The 24,051-nt window shown below is 35.3% G+C and overlaps 2 protein-coding genes across 5 annotated transcripts in view; one reads left to right on the forward strand and one right to left on the reverse strand.

The window, feature by feature from the left end:
- LOC123683842 overlaps positions 1–24,051 on the reverse strand; it is a 158,709-nt gene that overhangs the window by 64,220 nt on the left and 70,438 nt on the right. The window lies entirely within an intron of this gene.
- On the forward strand, positions 7,057–10,119 carry LOC123683835. The gene is made up of 2 exons (XM_045622772.1): positions 7,057–7,304; positions 8,948–10,119. The coding sequence occupies exons 1-2, from the start codon at positions 7,065–7,067 to the stop codon at positions 9,968–9,970; spliced, it is 1,263 nt and encodes a 420-aa protein (XP_045478728.1). The 5' UTR covers positions 7,057–7,064; the 3' UTR covers positions 9,971–10,119.

A 24,051-nucleotide genomic window follows, 5' to 3' on the forward strand; every position in this document is an offset into this window, starting at 1 on the left:
CCTAATGTCGTAAGTTCCAATGAAATTTCTCAAAAGCTATATTTAGCATTTGACAGTTGGTTTCGATCATTTTTTCCCAACCTTTTACGATTCTTAGAGTTATTTATTTTATTATTCGACTGTAATAATATTTTCTGACCGAAAAATCAGCACATGTTTTTATGAATATTTGAAGAAAAGTTTATCTTCAACAACCAAATTATATTGAAATATCTCAATGATGTTGAAAATAAATAAAATCATGTTTTATTTTTATATTTACCTTATATTTAAAATTGAAATGAATATTTTCGGGTTATAGTTTGTGGATTGAACATATCAATGGATTTTTCATATAGCTCAGGAGCTTGAAATATTAGAGGTTTCCTAGTAATACATCTTTTTTGGTAAAAATGAAGGAAAAAACTTGAAAATTGGAAAATTCAGTTTTAATATCAAATAAAAGAAATTTTATAAAGAAAAGTTCAAGAGTTGGTGGAGACAGATGGAATTTTAGTTCTTCTATACATACTAAGCGAATAGCCACTCTTAGTGCTGTGCAGTTTTTTTTATAAAGTAAATAAGCTACTTTATTAAATCCAAGCTCAACCATTAACGTAGAAAGAACTGATAATGATTTTTTAAATCAGAATCGTTGTTATCCTTGTTTAATTAAAACTCTTAGCTCTCTGGTTAACATCAGTTCTACAAGATCTTGTTCTAAATCTGTTATTTATCCAGCATTTGAGAAAGGACCTATTGCCTCAATCCCTTCAATATTCAAGTAAATGGTAACAAGTGAGTATCAAGGTGAATTTAGATGTCAGAAATACATTAAAGAATTTAGCTACGACCAGGTCAGAAGCTTTCGATTTCTAATTCAATAAAAATTTAGAGAGATTTCCTCAAATTTTACTGAATTAGAAATCAAAAGTTTCTGATTTTTTTTTTGTTCTTGGAAGGAAACAATATGATGTATTTTTTCGATACTCTCTATTATTTGAATTCAACCCGCACCAATTCTTTACAAAATAATTTTCTATGGGAATAAAGCTTTTCCGATATAAGACACTATACGATATTGATGAGGGTTATTGAGTCTCAGTGCTGCCCTGGTGATAATGAATTTGATGCTTTGAAAAGCACACAGTTTCAGTCAATAAAACCTTGTAATCATGAAGATACTGAGCGAATGCTCTTGCAACCATCAATAATCATTATGAATTAATTGGCAATTATATCTTTGAAGTTGGCAAAAATAACAAATTAGGTACCGAGACCCATATATTTGATGGTTTCCTTGTCACTATATATAAAAACCGAGTAGCAACTTGCAACGGATAAAAAATGTGGGCTCAAAAATTCATTGACAGAAAGGCTTATTCAAGATCGACTCAAGAATCAAATCCCAATACAATACAGAGAATGGAAATCCCACAATAAGCATTCAAAATTAGCATTATTACAAATTACATCCGCAACAGAGTCTACCTGCAAGGTAGTCAGCCATATGTTAATGAAAATATTTTGGTAGTATGACAACAATTCCGTTTATGATATGTTGAAACTCAATGAAAGCCTCAATTTTGATGACGCCATTTCATTATGATTTGAATTATTGTGGAATAAAGAGAATTATTTATTTATTTTTAGTAGTCCCACAATCGAATAGCTCGAACCGAAGTGACATTAGAAAAATATTCTATTTTATCTTTATATTTTGAAGGTTATTTGGACTTTCCTTCTGTTCGTACAATATTAAGTTGTTTTGCTTTTCTGTTCATTTGTAACGAATTTAAATCAATAAAGTCCTATTTTCTAAAAATGGGACTTAATTGATTATTATTATTATTATTATTTTGAATGATTAAAAATTGGCCTTTTGTATATTCAATAATGTTGAACAATTGACAGTTTCACATTTTTCGATGATTGCCGAGATTTAAGTAGGCTGGAAATATTTTTGCAATATTTATATATTGCAGTTCTTAACAACAAATCTAAAATATATCTTCTATGTTCCGAGCAGATGATATTCGTTGCGAACCATTCGGGCAGAAAATTTTTAATGCATTTAACACTTTTTTTTTCAAATTACACATGACTTTATCATTGCAACTTTTCCCTATATCTTTGCTGAAACAATCCAAAACTATTGTTGTGAATTTCTCCAGCAAAGATGTAGGTGCTTTTAATCCACATTCAAAATTTAAACCGTAATTTTTGAAAAAGATCAAGAGCTCATCTTCATTTTCGAGATTTTTAGGAGCCTCCAAAGTGATTTTCCAATCTTCACACCCGAAACGCTCCCAAAATTTTTTGACCAAATAACCTGCAAAATAAACTACAGAACATTTTTCCAATGTCACTCCATCTCGAAATTCGGTGGCAGGAGTACTACTTGGACTACTTGAAGAATCCGAATCGTCCGATTCTGATGAAGACGAGTTTTCATCGAGATTCAATAAGGAAAAAGGTTCGTTGTTATCTGCCACTAAAATATTTTCATCGTCATCTGCCTTACTACCTGCATTGTCACTTGCAGATGGCCTTAAAAAATCTGATACAATGCTAATTTTGAATGCTGTTCTGAATGAACTTACTGTGGGATTTCTGTTATATCCCCCTCTCTGACGATACACAGAAAATTGATTCTCGAGAGGATCTTGAATAAGCCTTCCCGTGAATAAATAGTTGAATCCCTCATTTCTTTGGTCATATGCAAATTGCTTCACGACATTTATAGTTAATAGAAAACCATCAAAACTATCAGGCCTCGTTAATTTGTTATTTTTGCCAACTTAATACAAGTTTTCAATTAATTCATAACCATTATTAATGGCTGTTATAACTTCCGGATTTCTATCACTAAGTGCACGATTACAAGGTTTTGTTGAATGAAACCGTGTGCTATTCAAAGCATCAAATAAGTTGTTGATGGTTTCCACAAAGCGTACAGTATTTTCGGCTGTTGCCGATACTAGTTCTCCAGTTCTTAGGGCTGTCATTATGGCAGCATAAACACTGTGAAAGGAGAAAATAAGATATTTACCCAAGTACATGTTAAATTCTATAGAAAAACTACCGCTCAATTGAGAGTGAGCAAAATAGGTACCAAATGGTATTTTATGATCCGGTCCTAGGGTCGTAATGCGTTCAATAATCCTTCTGACCTTGTAATAAAAGAAATTGGAGGTACACAAGAAAACGCTCAAAAGATAGAAGTGTCTAACGACAAGAGATGTAATAAACCATAACAGGCACTTTGAAAATTTGCCGCCTGGCATTTCCTTATCATTTTAAGATAAATATAGTTAGTATGTTTCAGGATATACTAAAATACAAATTCAATTGCATCCTCAAACCCCAAAACAATTTTCGTTAAAAAAATTGCATAAAAAAATCATCCAAGTAGACTAGCAGTATCATTCATTATCGCTCATTGTTCCAAATTATCGAGAAAATTAATACCGATCATACAAAGCGGAGCTAATTTTCGAGACAAATTCTCAATCAAAAACCTCATTTTGGAAATCCATAAATAATTTTCATTACATGACAATGTTCAAAATACAATTATAGATCCTTATGTAGACGCAGTAATCCTACGCTGGGACACAGCAATACAATCTAAATGCCATAAATAAATTCATTCTCATTACAGGTATACAGATACCAAAACAATGATCGAGCGGATTTTGAGAACATTAAATCCTCCAAGAATACACTTCGTCCTCAATTCTATGAATGATTCAAAACACTTTTTTTTTCTGATTCAGTTTAGTTAGAGGAGGATGTGTGTACATTTCAAGACCCCAGGTTTAAAAGAATAGAAAGATTCGTCGGTTCTCAATTCAGAATAAAAAAATTTTTGACCACTGAAATAGAGAAATGTCTAAAAATCACAATGCATAGGGAACAGAAAAGCAAGATTTCAAATGAAAAAACTTTGCCAACGATTTAAAAGACGACATTACATTTCGAATGTGGAATCTTATATTATTATTTTTAGAACTCTTTATTGCTAAATTCATATGTTTGAATCTTATATTCAATTTTTATATTTTTTTCATTGATAATATCCCAATTCTATTCATATTTCTTCGGATGAAACCACTTTCTACTATTATATGAATAATTTTAATTCAATTGTATCTATCAATTTGTTTTAATTATTCCTGAATAGAGAGTTAAGTGATCATTCAAACTTTTATCGTAATGCAAATCGCAATTATTCGAATAAATATTCAAATGTAGTGGTAACTTAATAATAACATAAAAATTGTTGGCAATGTCATGCGACCCCTTTTCAACCACGCCACTGAATGAATTATCGTATTATTTCTGCGCCATCTATAGCTCATGATTCAGCGCCGTCTATTATCGAGTTACTTCTCCACTTTGGGTAGTCAATAGTGTTCGATATATGCAACCCGTAAAACACTGGTTCCAACTACAGTAACGACTCCAAGTGACCAGCTCCTTGCCGTCAAACGGCGGTTGGCTTACTATCCATTCCTCATACTATGATAGTAGTTAGGGATAAGTATGTTCTAAGCCAGAAAACGAACATAACCTCACTTTTGGATATTAGTGGGATAATGAATATTGGAGTGCAGACACACGGCGCCATCTTGTGGTGGATAGCGTGAGTTTGGAAGCTAGTGGTGGGAACTGTTTTACCGTTCGCGGCGCCATCTTGTGGTGGAGCTTGAACTGATAAAAAAGTCTGAGCGGGATTCGAACCGGCGGTGCCTCGAGCGTCGGATTGTGAATCCAACGGTTTAACAACTAAGCTACAGGGAGGCACACAGTAGAGTAGTAAATTAAGTGGTAGAAATGGAGTGTGTTCTTCGAAGCGATAATTGAATATTTGAGATTTGAACGAATAGATGGTTACGTTGTTGAAAGATTGGATTTATCCTCAGTGGAATTTGGATTTCTGTAATTTTCCATACTAATTAGTTCATAATGTTAATAGTTGAGCGTGTTTCATTCGAATTGAGTAATGTGTGTGTGTGTGTTTATTTGCATGATCTCAATGAATGAATGTACTGGAGGTGTCTCATGATAATCAAGGCATGGAATTTTGGCATTCAATGTGATATGAAAATGAAAAAGCAAATTACACTTTTTAACTAGGTAGCTAATGCTTTTCGATGTGGGATTATATGATTCATTGCCGAGGAAAATATTTTAGGATTCAGACAAAGCCATTCGTGAACAAATTTTCTGAAAGCAGAATTGCGATTTTGTTGAAGGAATTTTTTTTTCATGTCAACAACAAGCATGTGAGATATATCGGGAATGGAAATATGGCGAATATCGTTTTGCATCCGCATTCGAGACAATCTAAACAACAACAGCTGAGTATCATCCAAGTTGATTAGAAAGCAGTACCGGACTCAGTCAAAAGGCAAACCGATGATTGCAGAATCACGACCTGACAATAAAATTTAGAGATTAATTTGATTATAATATAACTTCAAGATGTATAAGACGACTGTGAAAATTTTACCGAATTCCCGAACTGAAGACTTTGAAACCCGACTTGAAAAATTAGTCATACAAAAAGCCAAAGATCCTTGCTTCCTGAATCAGATCACATACGAATCTAGGCTATCAACCTTTGATAATTGGTCAAAATGTATGAAACAAAAACCCTGACAATTAGCTGCCTCAGGATTTTACTATACTGGTGCTGGTGATCAAACCATGTGTTTTTACTGCGGAGGAGGCCTTGAAGATTTGAGGATGATGATCCTTGGGAACAGCATGCCCTTTGGTTCCCCAAATGTAATTTTTTATTGTTGAAAAAGACTCCAGCATTCGTTGAAGCAGTTCATGAAAAATATAAGAGTTTATTGTCTAGTAAAAAGGATGCGATTAACGAGATTTCGAGTACTGAATCAGAGCAAAGCGTCACTTTATGTAAAATTTGTTTCAAAGACGAGTTGGTTATCGTTTTTTCACCTTGTGGGCATATGGTGGCTTGTACCGATTGTGCTTCGGCGTTCAAAGAGTGCCCAGTGTGTCGAAGAAAACATTCAAGCAACAGTACATGCATTCCTATCATAATAAAGTAAAACATACAATTTTCAATTTGGAATAAAATCCTGTTCATACTCATTAGATTTGTCATTAACATTCCATGTGATTTTTTCCCAACATATGAGATCATCTGCAACTACAATATTGAAAAACTATTGGGATAAGCTGTTTTGTTTCTGCATAGCAGTCAACTCTCAAATGTAAACAATATTGTGACTCACATCTCCTAGAGGGTGACTTGAGCATATTTAAGCAGCCGTTCTGCTTACTGAATCACAGTTTCCTCCCTCATTTGCGTCTGACAATACATTGTTGTTGTTGTTGTTCATTCGAGTTGCAATTCGAAACTTTATTGGAGCGGTTGACCATATCTCTCGCTGTGCGTGTGTGTTAGTGTACTCTGTGGGTAAGCATCAATTTGAAAATTTTGTATCCTTATATAAAAAATATTTACTTTATTCATAGAGCAGTAGCAGCATCAACAACAACAACCACAGCAACAGCGTTAATCGTACATAATCAAGAACAGGTAAAATTCATCTGAATGCTTATTTTGAATGTTTACAATTCAAAATCGAATTAAAAATTCTATGTTTCGGTCGTACACCATTTTATTTGTATTCAAAAACTTTTCGCATAAAGTATAAGAAATATTTTGATATAATTTTGTAGAATTAATTTACATATATTATCTTTTCAGTGACTCATATCTCAATGCAGTATTGAGACATAATTCAATGGCAAATATTGAATTTTCGGAAACCTCAGAGGAAAAGAGTTTCCAGAAGATGTATGGTTTCGATATTTCGTTACAACCGGGACCAAACAACATTATGATCGATAGACTCTATAACCGTAGAAAATCGATTGAAACTACGAATGAGAGGTCAGAATCAGATTTTGAGGACATTAATATGTATCCTATAAAAATTTTTTTCCTGGACCAAGAACCTGAACACGATAGACATTTGCTACCTGTTCGACAAGAGGAGAAACATGAATTCAACTCAGAATCAGATTTTGAGGACATTAATATGTATCCTATAAAAATTTTTTTCCTGGACCAAGAACCTGAAAACGATAGACATTTGCTACCTGTTCGACAAGAAGAGAAACATGAATTCAACTCAGAATCAGATTTTGAGGACATTGATATGTATCCTGTAAAAATTTTTTTCCTGGACCAAGAACCTGAAAACGATAGAAATTTGCTACCTGTTCGACAAGAAGAGAAACATGAATTCAACAATGATCTTATTGGTCACTATTCAGAGGTAACTATCATCAATTATTATTATCTTAAACTTTTCATTTAAAACAGATGTGTAATAAATTTCAAAACTCCATTATCTAAATTGCTATGTTTGTTTTTGTTATAACCTTACAGTGATTCAGTTTGAAAATTACCGCGATCCCCCTAATGATTCGATAGTTGTAATTCTTGGAATTTCAAACTAGGGTTGTTTTGGACAATGCGATGCCGTATGACAATTGAATTCATAAATCGTTAATAGATCATAGAAATCAATTACAGTTTCAGAGATATAAAGGAGAGTTGGGGTTTTTGGATGGGACAGCCTATATATGACTCGATTACAATTGAAACAGTTGTTCTAATGAAAAATAATTATATATAATGTGTACCATAAAAATGGAGTCGAAAAACTAGATATTTTCAAAACGGATGACATTTTTGAAAATGTCGATAACGGGATGGTTTTCGACAAATCTTCGGCTAAAAAACTGTTTGAAAAATTTAGGGTGTCCAATTTAAGAAACACTGACTCTCCTCTTTAACTATAAATACTGAAGATATCGTTCGTCTTAAAAATTAATTTTTATGAGAAATATGGAAGTTTTAGCCCGTATCCAATGATAATAAAAAAGCGATTACACAATTTTTGATTAACTATTTGATTATTTGAAAATTTGCTCTTGAAATTAAGTTAATTATCTCTTTTACTAACTTAACGTTTCATTTCATTTCATTATCTCTTCAAAATTGACTTTGACAATGTATTCTCAATCATTTATACCCAACCCTTTTTTAACTGTTTGTAATAAGTATTCTTAATAATCTACCGTCCGGCATCTTGCGTTATCGAAATACTGCAGAGTTATTCATAAGAGTTGAATTATATGTTTATACAGAGTGTTTCAAAATTTACTATCAAGATTTCAGGGGTATATTTTTCAGGTCAAAAAGAGACTTTTTTTCCATAAAGATGTGTACGCAAATGCTTCGTTACGTTACTGAGCGTTGAAGTTTCAAGATTTTTTATTTTTTTCTTCATAGCTCTTTCAGTTTTCGAGATATTAAGATTTAATTTGGAATATAGGTTCTTTTATGTTTCTTTTTTTTTTTAGGAAATGTTCGAGGGAGCTTGTTATTTAGATCACAAACAAAATATGTAGAGTTTTGTGTTTTGATTGTGATACTAGTTTCATACTTTTTGTTGAAAATTTTAATTGAATGTGGCGTATCATTTTTTTTCGGTAACGATCGCAGATGTGTGAAAATGACAAGAAACAAAAAATTTATGAACAAAATAAAAAATTCATTTCAAATTTTAGAATCCACCAGCGGCGTACTATAAAAATTTTATGGGGCGAAAAATGTCTTGACCCCTAAAAAATATCTCTCTGTAGCTGATTACAATCAGTAACCAGGTTAAACATAACCTATATACGGACAAATGTTTTTGGAAAAAAATCATATTTTGACCTGAAAAATGCACCACTGAAATTTCTATACTAATTTTGAAACACCCAGTATAGTAGAAAATAATAAACTTTTGTGCAAAAGTTGCAATGTTTTCGCAATAACTTTTACACATTCCTTTTATATTTCAACAATTTGACTATGAAGTAATGTTTCTTGAAAAAGTAATTTAATGTTTAATATTTATTTTTGCAGATTGATCATGAAGAATACCATCATTGCGAACCTGTGATACCTGACAATATTGTTTGGCCAGGTCAAAAAATCGAGCCAATTCCAGTGAACAACCTATTTCGAGAAGGATCCACCGTATACGACGTTACTGTTGTGTCCATTGAGGATCCGTCGAAATTTTGGATTGCAATAAACTACCCTGAATTGGAGGAATCCTCAAAAGAGATGAAGAAATTCTACAGGGAAAATACAGCTGCATATGTCATTCCCGTTAATTTATTAATTAAAAACTTGTACTGTGTAGCTGAATTGGATGGAGTTTACTTTCGAGCAGTCATAGTCGATTGTAGAAAAGTTGCCAAAAAAGTAAAACTTTTCTTCATTGATTTTGGGATAGCACGAAAAGTAGACTGTGGGAAGATTTTCTTTATGAGGCAGTGTTATAGTAAACTCCCAGCTCATGCTATCAGAACAAGACTTTCTGATGTTCAGCTTCCATACGAAGCTATGCAGTGGTCAGATGAAGCATGCCGAAATTTTATCAATTTAGCATTGCTTCAGAATTTCAAGGTGGAGATCGATGAAATCGACAGATTCCAAAACGTCATCAATGTAAGATTGATTAATCATCACGACGTACCAATGAAGATGATTCTGGTCAATGATGGACATGCGATTTACAAAAGAATGACGCAACGGAAAACAGTTCTCGACCAGAATTCGAGAATAAAAGTAAGCTGGTCTCATCATTTCCCAACATTCCAAGAGTTGGAAAGTTGCAGTGTTCCATGGCGCTTTGAAAGTCATAAATATGAGAGCTCAGGGTTGACCACAGATTATTTGTATCCGCAATATTTCGAGAGGAAAAAGACCACAAAGCTTCTCAATAAAATTGAGGAGATGAACAAGCTAGCTTATGGGGATTTGAATTTTCCTAGCACACCTACAAAAATTGAAAAAGATATAAAGCGTTCGGTTAAGGAGGAAGAACAGGAAGAATTCACTGAGGAATTCATTCGGAGAATGAACATTGAGAAAATTTGAATGTGAAATTCTGTCAGAGAATGATTCAATCAAGAATGAAAATATGTTTTGCATCCTCGAACTGAGTCTCACACAAGCATATATTATCTTGATTATCGAAATTTATTCGTTTTCCTCAACATAACACGTCATATGATGAAATGAAAAAAATTTTGAAAAACATATATCTTTTTTTTTTTTTTAAATATTTCATCCAAGAAATGATGGTTCTTTGATGAAATTTTGTTGTACGATGTTATTTCCAACGAAATGTATTTTTGTTCTATATAATGTATCTGCATCATTTAACGTGTTATAGTGTTATATTCCAGTTCTGGCTATGACAGGACTTATTATGTAGGAAATATTTGATGTAATTCCTTAATTTTCTAAACGTTTTCGGATAGTTGAGATAATTCGTACTATTTGTAATAAAAAATGTAAATAAACATGTTTGCATTGAATGCAACTGAGAGAGTGTTAACACGTATTACGAGTGGCTCGATAATCAAGACAAATTTTCTCCGTAGATTACTTATCTTTTCCAGATCAAATTTTCGTGTTGTGCCTGATTTTATCTGAAGGTAGGAGGTCAACAATAATTTTTGAAGGATATTGTTTGGTTTTGATGATATTGTATATAATTTTTTTTTATTTGTTTCTGATATTACATACTTTATTTATCATCATACGTTTGACGCTTGCGTCGATTTCCCCACCAGTTGCGCGTAACAGTCGATATTGCGAGCGAACACGGCACCACATTTTACAATACTTGAAACTCAAATACTCCCAGTACTTGTACTACCTCGAGAGCGGTTTGTACATCTGGTGGGCAGGAATACAGTGCGTCTGCAGCTTCGTAGTTTCCATCGCGAATTATTCAAATTCCTGGACATAACAACTCGATCCTTAACCCAATTGTTTGCCCTATTCCCCTTCCGTGGCCTACCTAGTCTGTGTGAGTCTCTCTTAACTGCCCAAGAGAGTGAAGCTTGTCTCTCCTTTTTTCCATTCCACCGTGTCGCAACAGTTTGAGGAAGATGACTAAATGTCATATATGCTCGAAGCAGACGACCTCCACTCGATTTGCTAATTGTTTCAAATGCAAAAAAGCATTTCATTTTGATTGTCTAAATTTGTCACCGAGCGAGTTGGGCCTGATCGATGCGAAGTGGACTTGTGGCTATTGTGCAAATGAGGGCCGCTTACTTCGTAGCGGTTCGGTCTCATCGCCTTCTCAGCGCCCTGGTACATCGGCCATGCCAGGAAACTTGCATCCCTCGACTGCATCGTCGCTTAGTTGTGATCAGTTTGCCGCCCTTATGGCCAAACTCGACGATATATCCAATGATATATCTTCTATTAAATCCACTCAGATGGCACTGCAAGCAGATTTATCCGAGTGTAGATCAATTTTGGTTAAGCATTCGGATGATTTGCGGCGTCATGATGACGTACTTGTGAGTCATTCCCGGTCAATCAGCGAGCACGATGCTAAGGTCCAGTCCTGCACTTCCCAGGTGCTGAGTTTGGCGGAATCTCACAGAGGCCTTGCGGAGGCGGTAGATTCTGCTGCCTGTAGAATATCAGCAATCGAGTCTTCGAGGATACAACCCTCCGCAGGACTTTCTGTGTCTCCTAATGTGGAACCGTCTGAAATGCTCGAACGCTTACGTCGATCCCACAGCCTGTTAATACGCGGAGTTCCTGAAGCAAGCCCCGATGTGGATGTGAGTCTTGTTTCTCAGGTGCTTGATTGTATATGTCCCGACGCAAATTTACAACGCACTTCCATCTCAAGAATAGGAACTTCGCTGGGTGACCGTCCAAGAATTCTCAAGTTATGCTTTAATAATCCGCTAATAGTCACGAGAATCCTGAAGAACAAAAGAGTTATCGCTAGTATGCCTGATTGGCGCAAATTCAGCATCACTGATGATAAAACCCCTATGCAAGCAAAGCAGCTACAGGACCTACGCGCTGTGCTTGAGAGAAGACGCCGAGCTGGAGAGGTCAACCTCACCATAAAATACATCAGGGGTGTTCCTACAATTGTATCAGAAGATTCTTCTCCAAAAAACTAGCATTACCTTTGAATGTATGGCCGGTATTATATTCCAACCTAGCTTCCCTAACTGCAAAATTCAATGAGCTTCTTTTACTGGTCGAATATCATAAGCCTTCTCTTATAATGATCACGGAAACGTGGCTGCATCCAGAAAAGCCTGATATAGTTGCTCATATACCTGATTACACCATATACCGTTGCGATAGTATTACTACTCCAGGTTATGCTGGGGTATGTATATATGTCCATGACTCCATTGCTAATTCGTTTAAAATCTCTAAACATTCACTCAATACTCCAGGCATCGATAATATCTTTTTGAATATAGAATCATCTGGCTTCGCCTTGTGTGTTGGCTGCATATATCGTCCACGACCTTCCATATATGACAAAGACCTATGTGAGCATCTGACGAACTTATCTAACCTACATAAACATGTTTTATTGGCTGGAGACTTCAATCTCGGCGACATTAGAATATGGCCAATATCTCGTTCGCCCTCAGCAAACTCTCCTTCGATTCCATACACCGAAATGTTGAACCACTCCAATTTACACCAGTTAGTTGACCAACCTACCCGTTACAGAGTAAACCAAGAACCTACAACACCAGATCTAATCCTTACAAATGATGTGAATTTACTTTCGGAACTTGAATACCATCCGCCACTGGAAAAATCAGATCACTTGGTTTTATCAGCAAAAATACAATTTTTTCTTTCCTCTAAAATGAAGTCCGAGACTAAAACTTGCAAAATTGTCAGATACCAGAGTATTAATGAAATATTTTTCAAAACCGACTGGGATGATGTGATGGGCACTGGGGACGTCGAGTCGAGATGGATTAAATTTAACGCATATGTTACCGGAACTGTTGAGGACCACACTTTCATGCGAGCTGTAAGGGTCAATAGCAGTAAGCCTTGGATTGACAGTCATATTTTTGGGATGATTAAGTTCAAGAAATTGTTGTGGCGGAGGTGTGTTCGCGGCAGGCAAGTTTATGACTTTCGGAGGCATAGAGCATTCTCCAATCGTCTTTCAAGCCGATTACGTGAGGCCAAATCCAAATTTGAGAGTGATCTAGCTACTTCGGGTGACAAGAAGAAATTCTTCAAATACACACGACGCTTTTTTAATACCGTACCATCTTTGCCGCTTGTTAAGGACAAGGATGGATTAGTTGCAGATGACCATAAGTGTTCAGCTGAAATTCTGGCTGATACCTTCTCAATGGCATTCACATCCGAGCCCGGAGCACCTATACCTTCAACTGCTTCTCCTCGAAACCATTCTTCTCTGGCTTTTATTGACATCAATCCCTTGATGGTTGGAGAGAAACTGCGGTCTCTGAATGTTTCGTCGTCACCTGGTCCGGATGGTTTTTCTGCCAGGTTGCTCAAAGAGTGTTCTCAGTCTCTTACTCTACCCATATCCAAAATTTTCTCAGTATCTTTGACCTCTGGTATACTGCCGAAATCATGGAAGAGTGCACTTGTATCACCGATACATAAAAAAGGCGACAAGCAAGATCCGAATAATTTCAGGCCAATAAGCCTCACTTCCATTCTATGTAAGATTCTGGAAAGGTTAATGTACGACAGGATGCTTTCGTTTTTTTTGGAACATAACATCATACCAGATACCCAGCATGGTTTCATCAGGGGAAGATCAATTATCACCTGCCTCCTCAACTGTCTCAACAAGTGGACCCATTCTTTGGATAATAGACTTCCGGTAGATGTTGTCTATCTGGATTTCGCAAAGGCCTTCGATAGGGTACCAATAAATAGGCTTCTGTACAAGCTGGAGCACTTTGGAATCCGGGGATTGATCTTGAAGTGGATTGAGAGCTTCTTGACTGACAGATCGTTTGTGGTAAAAGTTGGTGCGGAACCAAGATGCGTGCTCAGTGGCGTTCCTCAGGGCTCAGTTCTGGGACCGTTGCTGTTTCTGGTGTATGTGAGCGATCTAGCTGTTGAGTTCAAGTCGGACAGTGCTTCATTTGCCGATGATATTAAATTTTTCAATTGCCCTCTCAACAACTATAAAACCCTGCAGGAAGACTTGGACAGGGTCGTTTGTTGGTGCGACAAATGGTTGATTCCCCTAAACCCTTCAAAGTGTCGAATACTACATTTGGGTAAAAACAATCCAGGTTTGACTTATTTCATTGACGGCGTTGAAGTTGTTGGATGTTCATCTCATGTGGACCTGGGTGTGGTGATTTCAAGTGATCTTTCGTGGACTGAACATGTATTGCACATCACAAAGAAGGTCAAACGTCTTATATATGTTGTCCAGAACGTTTTTCGTGGCAATAATGTGGCGGCTATCTCCCAGATATATAAAAGTTATATTCGACCAATACTTGAATTTGCCGGTCCGGTTTGGCATCCGTGGTTGACGGGTGATGCTGCATTGCTGGAGAACTTACAGCGTCGTGTCACACGCATTCCCTTTGGATGGAATCGCCCTTGTTATCAGGAACGGCTACGGATGATGGGTCTTTCTTCCTTTGCTGATCGTCGTTTGAGGGGAGACCTGATAGTTACATATCGAGCATTGCACGGCTTATTCGGCGTCGATATGTCCCACCTGTATGAATTGAATTCGAATCAACTTCGTGGACATGGATACAAGTTGAATAGAGAAGTATTTCGAACGAGGTGCCGAGAGAATTTCCTTTGTAATCGGGTGTTTAACCATTGGAACGGCCTGCCCAGTGAAATTGTAGAAGCAGTATCAGTCAATGCGTTCAAGAATAAATTTGACACCTGGAAAAGTAATTGAAGTGTATACATTGTTAGGTTTTTGGTTGTTGATAATATCATTTTTGAAGCCTTTTGTAAATTTCACTTATCTCTGTTTTTTTTCTCTTTCTCTACAGTTGTATTATGGATAATTTTCAGTTAGAGTTTATAGGTTTAATGTACCTCAACTCTGTAATTTTGTTTAATAATAATAATAATAATAATGTTACGTTGATGAGTTTTTTATTTTTTATTCCTCTTGTACTGATACAATATACAAACACATCTGCAGTAGTTCTTGAAGGATGTCGATCCCTCGATAAGTTCCTCTCAAACTAAATTGTTTGAAAAGCGCTTCTTTCAACGTTCTTATGACTCGCTCCACTATTGCTGCTTTCTTATCACTATACGTATTATAATGATTTATGTGATGTTTTCTAATAACTAGTTCTTGAAATTGGTGATTGAAAAATTCCTTTCCTTGATCAGATTGTAAGTTGATAGGTATTCGTCCGTCATTGTGCTGTAGGATATCGAGAAAAGCCCTAGTCACTTCTTCGTCTATTTCCTCTTCACTGCTCTAGCCCATACGAATTTCGAGAAGCAATCAAGAAGAATATACTTAAAACCCTCATTACTTGTGGCGAGCTTATCAAGCTGCCCTAAATCCATTTGCCAAAGATCATCTAACCCTTAAATAATTGTTCTTCGTCGAGAGAAATTTTTACGCGCAGGACGATGAAGTTCCTTAATTACTTGAACTATTTCTTTAGATGGTTGGGTGTGTCTCATCTTTATGAGTTTCACAATTCATCTGTGGATGTGTGTGATTGGTACCACGGTTGTTATTGAAGAATGTGTCCAGCAGGAGGAGCAGCAGGAGCAGGAGCAGCAGCAACAATCCAATAATAGCTGTATAGCAGAAGTAGACACATCCACAGATGAATTGTGAAACTCATAAAGTGCTGCTCCTGCTCCTGCTGCTGGACACATTCTTGTCCAGCAGCAGGAGCAGCAGTTGGGCATCGATAAAAGTTTTGACAACAGCGCTTCTACCACCAAGTAAGCTACCCAAAGTGCTACAAAAAAATTATCTGAACATCAACGCCACAACAAGGTAATGGAAGCAGTTGGGCGTCGATAAAAGTTTTGACAACAGCGCTTCCACCAAAAAGTAAGCTACCCAAAGTGCTCAAGCCCGCTAAAAAGTCATCATTGATAGCATTAAGAGCAGCTCGAGCCGCCATAAAAAAAGCTGGGTGTAGCAAGAACATCAGAGTTCCTCGAATTATTCCATTCAAGTCAGGAGGCATATTGCCATTGATGCCAATTCTTGCGGGCTTGAGCACTTTGGGTAGCTTACTTGGTGGTGGAAGCGCTGTTGTCAAAACTTTTATCGATGCCAAAAATGCTACAAAAGAATTAGCTGAACATCAACGCCACAACAAGGTAATGAAAGCAGTTGGGCATGGTCTTTATGTGAAGAAATATAAGAAAGGTTATGGACTCTATGTTAAAAAGCAAAAAAACTAACTGTGAAGCTACCCAATAGAGCATTATTCGACTATGAGTTGGTTGATTATACGATAAAATTAAAAATCTCAAACTTTAGAGGTGTATTTATGCGCGACAGTTTATTGAGAAGATGTCCCAGGGTGAATGAATGTGGCATCATCAACTTGGATTCATCAGACGGATCTGGAACACATTGGGTAGCTTATGGTTCTTGCAGATGTGCTTGTATATTGTATCAGTACATGAGGAATAAAAAATAAAAAACTCATCAACGTAACATGTTTATTTACATTTTTTATTACAAATAGTACGAATTATCTTAACTTTAGTTATATCGAATAACATTTCGATCATATATGATACTATTCTAATAATCTATACCACTATATTCATCTCCAGAAGTTACAAATCTTTTGGAATGTATTGTATGGATTAAGCATAAAAAAAAAATCTCTATCAACATTTCGATCAAAATTATTTCTTAAAATCTATATATCACTATCTTCATCTGCAGAATCTACAAATCTTTTGACATGTTTTTTGAAATTAGCACCAATGTTAGGTATTGAATTATGTAATCTGTCACAACACTCATTCTTTTCATAAATATCGAAAAGAACTCTATCAAATTCTGAGTTACACCAATATTCTCTACTTCTGTACAAGTTATGAAGATTGTCTTGCCTAATGTACAAATGTGAGTGGTCACGAATACTAAACAATTTTGAATTGAATCTTCTCCTTTTCAGTTCTTTGAAAAAAATTTTATAACAAGTTTTACACAAAAATAAATTGAATTCCTTAATACGATAATAATTTCGCCATATATATAATTCTTCACCATCGTCATATTCATCACTTCATTCACGTTTACAAAGAATATAGCTTTGAGCTTTACGACTCGTGATATACCTCGAAGAGAAAAGAGGATACTCAAATGAAGGTTGATTCTTTACAGAGTTGCTGGCATCAGCTATTATTTGTTTCCATTTGTAAATGCTAAATTTCTTTAATATTTCAATGGTTATAGGTTCGGGCAAATTCAGGCGGAACACGCGAAATATAGAATCTATATTTTGAATTATAACTTTAATTGCTGATTCTTGAAGAGAAAAAACCTGTAATGCAAGTTGTTAGGTTGAACTCGCTACGTTGGTGTCGATCTCCTTGTTGTTTCTGATGTTGGCTAAATTGATTTATATTGGCTTTTCCTATTATTGCTGTGATAGTGGTTGTGGTGGAAGTGGTAGTAGTGATGATGTGTGTGGTTGTAGTGAATAATGACCCCAAGGTAACGTATCAAAAGATGAAGGAATTAAGTAGCGTTTGTCGTCTTGTGCACTCAATACTATTTTCGATTGCTGAATTGAATAGATGTCATGTGCAAAGGAGCCGATTGTATTTTGGGGTAAAACCAGTTGTTCATTTCCTTTGAGACATTTCACATAATCATCAAAAGTCAAGTGGTTTTTGACAACATAATTTTTCACACCCTTTGATTTTTTTTGTGATTTTTCCCCCTTGAACCTTGAAAGCATACATTTTAGATCTTAAACCCGCAAAATGTGTGATAATTTCACCATCCACTTCATCTTTCATTAAACCTGGTACCTTTTTATTCACCAATGGAATGTTGAAAGCATTGGTTTTAGGGTAATCACTAGTATCAAAGTGTGTATAACAATCCATTTTAATGAGTTCGTATGGGTTACAACCTCTAATTTCATGAAAAAATGAGTCGGTATCAATATACATAATATATAAAATCAGGATTTTTAGGTAGCATATACTTATAGTGAAAATTATACATACACATCTTTGAAATATCAAGAATAGCCATACCTATATATAGAGGTTTATTAAACAAAAGCTCATTCTTTTTGAGTTCGATGGCCATTAAATCCTCACCGAAAACCGTACGACTATGGAATCTTGGCGATGCTATCAGATTTTTGGCTCCGAAACGACCTTCATAGCGATTTACCAGACGAACTACCCTGTGTAGTCGAATATTTTCCATAGTTTTACCAAAAATGGCGTTATTTGCAAATGCAAGATGAGCCCAAAGCAAAGGTTGCGATGTGTCGCATCAATGGAGTAGAGACACTGTGTAGAATCCTACTATACGAAGATTCCGTGACAGATTCGGATTAAAGGAACTTACACCCTCTTCTAAGGACCTTGCCGTCATTACGGCAAAAAAAGCTTTCATGGAGAAACATCCAATCCAAGTTCATGAGGGAAAAGGAGCTAAGCTTCAGTTTGATCCATCCAAACTCTACTACCGTCTATTGTCTAATGGATATGAAATACATAGAATATGGTTATCTTATTCGATTCAGCTCAACAAAGTGTATTGTTCTTGTTGTATGGCATACGGCGGCAAAAATAACAGAGATTCTACATTTATTACTGGACACCAAGCCAAGGCAGCTTTTGAATGCCTAAAAGGTCCTGATATTGAGAGTCTTCTAGCTGTTAATCAATCTAACTGACGAGAAAGGGAAGTTCGAACCAAATTACTCAAAATAATTATTACCAGTTACTAGTTACAGTTATTACCAATTCGATTGTCCTAGCCTGTAAATTTCTGTGTACGTATCGAATGAAAAATCCGAAAGTCGTATCAAAAAATATGTCGGAAACTATAAATGTTATCAGCTCATTTGAATAAAATCAGCTAAAATATCAGTTGTTATACTGAAGGGGTTTTCCAAAAAGAGCTGTCATTTTGATAGATATCAAAGAAAACGAGTATATTTTAATAGAAATTATTGAATGTTTATTTCAATGCAGAGGAAGATTTGTCAAGATGGAAAACGATATCGATCAGATAGAAATTTACATCTACTCTTTCATTCTGTAATTTTCCTTTGGAATATTCTACTAGTTCCCCATAGGCTTTAGTTTTGATATTCCTGTTTGCGTATGCTGAACTTTTCATTGTCTGCCTAAATATTTCGATCAAACCTATCAAAAATTCTTTCATTTTGCACAAGAATTTGGTACGCTACGAAGTTCCGACGGTACCTGATAAATTGCCAGCTGTCTGTGATCATCTGAAATCCGACACGGATACTCAATAAAACAACCTCTCGAGTGGCAGGTTTCGACGGCAGCAAGGGATGGCAGACTAGCTACCATTTCGACGCAAGCTACTTGGTCGCTTGCTACCAAACGCTCGAAAAAACGCTTCGTGAGTGGCGGGCATTAGTTTTCTTTCCGATTAATGTGCATGCGAATGTTTAACTAGTGCCTGAAAAATATTTCGTCAGTTGAATAGATTACGTATAAAGTCGAATATATACCAATTATCACTAAAATGAGCGTCATTGTAGTTTATAATGAGAATAAAGGGCCATGTTTAGTTTGGAATCATTTCTTGAAAACCGAAGATGGTTTTTCAGCTGAATGCAAGTTATGCCCTAGCATTATTAAAATCTCTGCTCGTTCTACCAAAAGTCTTCACACCCACTTAGAAACGAGGAATTTCATGAATTTGAAAGCCAAGATCAACAATGAGAATGATTGATATTGATATCGCGAGTAATGCCAGTAGGCATAGTATCATGATTTCTAAGCGCTCATCCTCAGATGACACTAGTTCTTCTGTGTTACCTAAGAAGAAAATAAAAATCACGGAGTATTTTCAATCTCAGAAAAGAGTTTCGATGGAAGAAAAAGTGTCCCGAATGGTAGATAAAGATGGTATACCGTTTTCAAAGTTTATCACATCGATAGATATGCGCCAATTATTCGAATTATTACCCTGACAACAATGACAGCGAAGATGAAGAACAATTCTATCTCTTTTCCATGGATCACGAATTTCCAAAAGTTGATTTACTAAGAAGTTACAGGTAAAAAAAATATTTTTTGAGTTAAAATAAAATTGAATAATATATTAATTCTAGGACACTAATTCATAAAGTACGACAAATTGTCAAATTCTTCAATTCAAAATTTCCCAATGAGAAATGACTTATTGCAAAATTATATTGAAGCAGAATTTGGCAGAGAATTGGAACTGATCAAAGATTGTAAAATACGGTGGAACAGCCTTGTAGCAATGATTTCAAGGTTCAAACACGTCAAACGATTTTTATTTAAAGCTCTCATTGATCTTAAAAAGACATAATTTTTACATTCATTTACTGAGGATGAATGTATTTATTTATTTTTCATTTTGAAAATAATACATCCAACAGGCCGTGAAGCCCAATTACAGGTGTACATAACTAAACTATCTAATAAAATTATATAATGGTTATTCCATCACAACAAAAAGAAACAAATCATGATAAGCCTACTACAAAAATATAATTTAATTCCGAAGCGTACTGAACAATAAGTGCCTAAATTGGTATAAAGACAAGAAAAATATATCCACACTCTGAAGATTATTATAACTCCTGCACATTGACGTAAGTGGACAATAAAAATGATGCTGAGTATTAGGTACATCAATATGAAAAGTTAAATGTGATCTGGATGTAAAACGAGGAACATTCAAATATATTGACCAAAGAAGAATTGTCGAATCGATCCGTCCGTGAATTATCTTATAAAGGAAGACGAAATCATTAATTTCGCGGACTAGGTCCCTTGAACCATTTACTTTTCGTAATAGCGTGTTATTAAGGTGGTACTCATAAGCAATAGGGGATGGCCTCCTAGTGAACGTCATAGTTTTACATTTACTTATGTTTAGGAATAACTTATTCTCCACACACCATGTATGCAATCTGTCGAGGTCACCTTGCAACAATAAACAATCCTGGCGATCCCAAATCTCCCTGTAAATCTTTAAATCATCCGCAAAAAATAATTTTTGAGAACAAAAAATATCCGAAATGTCATTGATGAATTCATGATGTATATTATTTATGTTGTATTTCCTTTCATTAATTTTAATTTTTGTTTTTTTCTTTTTATTTGTATTTTGTTGGGGGTTGAGTGGAGTAGCCTTGGCTAGACTTCGCCCTTAGAATTTGCCAAATAAAGACACTATTATTAATCACTTATGAGGATGAAGAGGATAATGTACCATTATCTTATCTTGCAACAAGAGGTGAAACATCGCCTTTGAACTTAGACTTAGAAGAGGAATTGAATCAAAGACTTCGTACTGCATGGGTATCAGAATCAAAGGCTTCTCCTATGACCGTACGAACAACACTAGAACAGTTACTAAAGCATGAATCTTTCCTACGAAAACATTTCCAAAATCAATGTTAATCAATGTTCTAAACTAAGTACTAACTACTTATTATCTTGTATATGAAATAAACATTTTTATGCTGCTACTAAAGTATGGTTTTAATTGTATAAGTATTATTATTATTTTCAATAGGTTGAGTTCAAAAAAAACATAATACTTCAATCCCGCATTGTCGAATTTCATCCCGCGTATTTGCGGGACTGAAATTTTGGTGTGGGATTGGATTCCCTAGTCGTAACACTTCCCTCAAAGCTAGGTTGACTTGGTTAGTGGATCACAGCTGTGGGTCAAGAGTACTTGAAAAACGACTCGTGTCAACGGAACAGTCGTGCAAATATTAACGAAATGAACGATTCATCCTAGTTGACATGGGTAGTGAAGCACAAGCGAGGTTAGTTATATATGGAGATCGACTCGTGTCAACGGAAGAGTGGTGAAACTATTCACGAAACGGATGGTTACGTAAGGCAGCACGAACGTAAAATGGGATACCAAACATGTTAGATATTTAACGAATTCTGTTAGTCGTGGAGCCACCATAGTGGAAGGAGAAGAGGATTATTTTCGATTTCTTTTTGAACAGAATTGTACTGAAATAGGTTTGTGATACTTTGTACCATTGATTTTTTTGTTACATATGACTCTGAAAATATTCCCCAAAACATGTTTATTGAGTTTCAACGGATGAAATAAATTCGTAGTACATGCACTGAATATCACAAAATTCAATTGAAAGCTAGGCGAGCACCTATGTCATAAATTTTTTGGGTTTCACAGGAAGTCATGAAAATTAAAGAAAAAATTAATCCCAGCACATTTGTATTTCGATTTTTTTTATGAAAATATGTGAAAAAAATTGTGCCGCACTTATAGGAAGTTGTGCCCTCGACATTTCCGTAAAAAAAATTCGAAGAAAGTTGGTCCTGCATTTTCGTTTTTCTTTAGCGAAAATTGCTTCAAATATTTTTGCTACATTGGTGCAATTGTCTTGATCTTGTCAGATTTTCAGAAATAACTCTACTTTTTCTTCAAAGGATGGAAATCATTTATCAGTAGATTGTTTGAAAATCTGACAGACTTGAGTCTGCAGAAATATATAGCCTAACTATACAGGGTGAGTCTTTGCTTGTACATATATTTCAACCCAAAATTCCTGAGGTCAAAAAAAAACACTTCTTCCTTCACTATTTTTTACGATTGGATTTTTTTTCTCACATAGTATAGCGGGCATTCTGTCGACCGGACTTAAATGGAATTTTATGTTCGGAAAAGATTGATCTTGTCCAAGGATTTATCAAGCCAAGTAGCTTGACATTTTAACCAACTACTCGACTTGAAAATCAAACTCTTGAAAAATTACATACTTGAGCTTTGCTTGATTTGATTTTAGATATTTATTGCTCGACTTGATATCAAGCTACTTGATATTACTTGAGATTGATATGCACGGCATATATTTCTGCAATCTCGTGTGCGCCTAGGAAATCCTCGAGCGCCAAGAGACTGAAGCATTCGCCAGTGTGACTTCATAAGTAGTTTTCTTTCATTTCTACAAATCTATTGGTAGATTTTGGTAGTTTCAGAAATATCTTTCCAAACTTGGCCAGAATGGCCAAGGATTTTTATCGACGCCAGGATCTTCCTGTTGAAAGACAATTTTCCAGAGCTGCTCTTACAGTTACAAAACCCGCAATAGGTTAGGCGACAAATCTATAAGATGACTCATGTGTCTTAGATCCTGGATGGAAAATTGTGGAATCAAACAAAGCCTGGAGGTTTCTCAATATTGAGAAACTTTATATTTTCATTATTTTTTATATTTTCATGATTTATAGTGATTTAATTTATATTTCTATTTCAAAAAAGTTTATATTTTCATTTCTTTCATAGAATAAGTTCAATAAATAAAAGTGTGTTTTGCAATGTTCCTTCTCATTTCATGATGTGATAGTACACAATAAAACTGCTTACAATCAAGTAGCTTGATATGATTCAAGTACTTGATAAATAAATACTTGACTTGACATTGGAAAACTATTACTTGACTTGGGTTTAACTTGAAATCAAGTCAACCTCAAGCCAAGTAGCTTTAAAATCAAGCCAAGCCGTGAATCCCTTAATATGTCAGTAAAAACCATATTCCGAAAATAATCTTGATCGATTCCATTTCATTTGCGAGATAAAACTGAAAATCACATTTTTTCATGGATTTCCAACAGCCCATATCTGAATCGGAAAAAACTATTTCCTTTGACGTCAGAAATCTTCGGTTGAAATATGTGTACAAATGAAAGACCCATCCTGTATAAAACAATATTCGGTCAAAAAGACCAAAGCTGCGTTAATTTTTTCTAATTTTTTTGTTTTTGATTAACTTTTGTGGAAATTTCTATGGCATACCTACCGTTACATAGGTGTAGCACAATTTTTTGATGTGAGTAAAGTTGACCCAGCGCTTTTGGATTTTCGATTTTTTTTTTGAAAATCAAAAGGCGCTGGACTAACTTCCAACACATTGTTACCAGTTATACTGTTTTTCCTA

Source organism: Harmonia axyridis, chromosome 1 (assembly GCF_914767665.1).
Source record: "Harmonia axyridis chromosome 1, icHarAxyr1.1, whole genome shotgun sequence".
Classification (NCBI taxonomy): domain Eukaryota; kingdom Metazoa; phylum Arthropoda; class Insecta; order Coleoptera; family Coccinellidae; genus Harmonia; species Harmonia axyridis.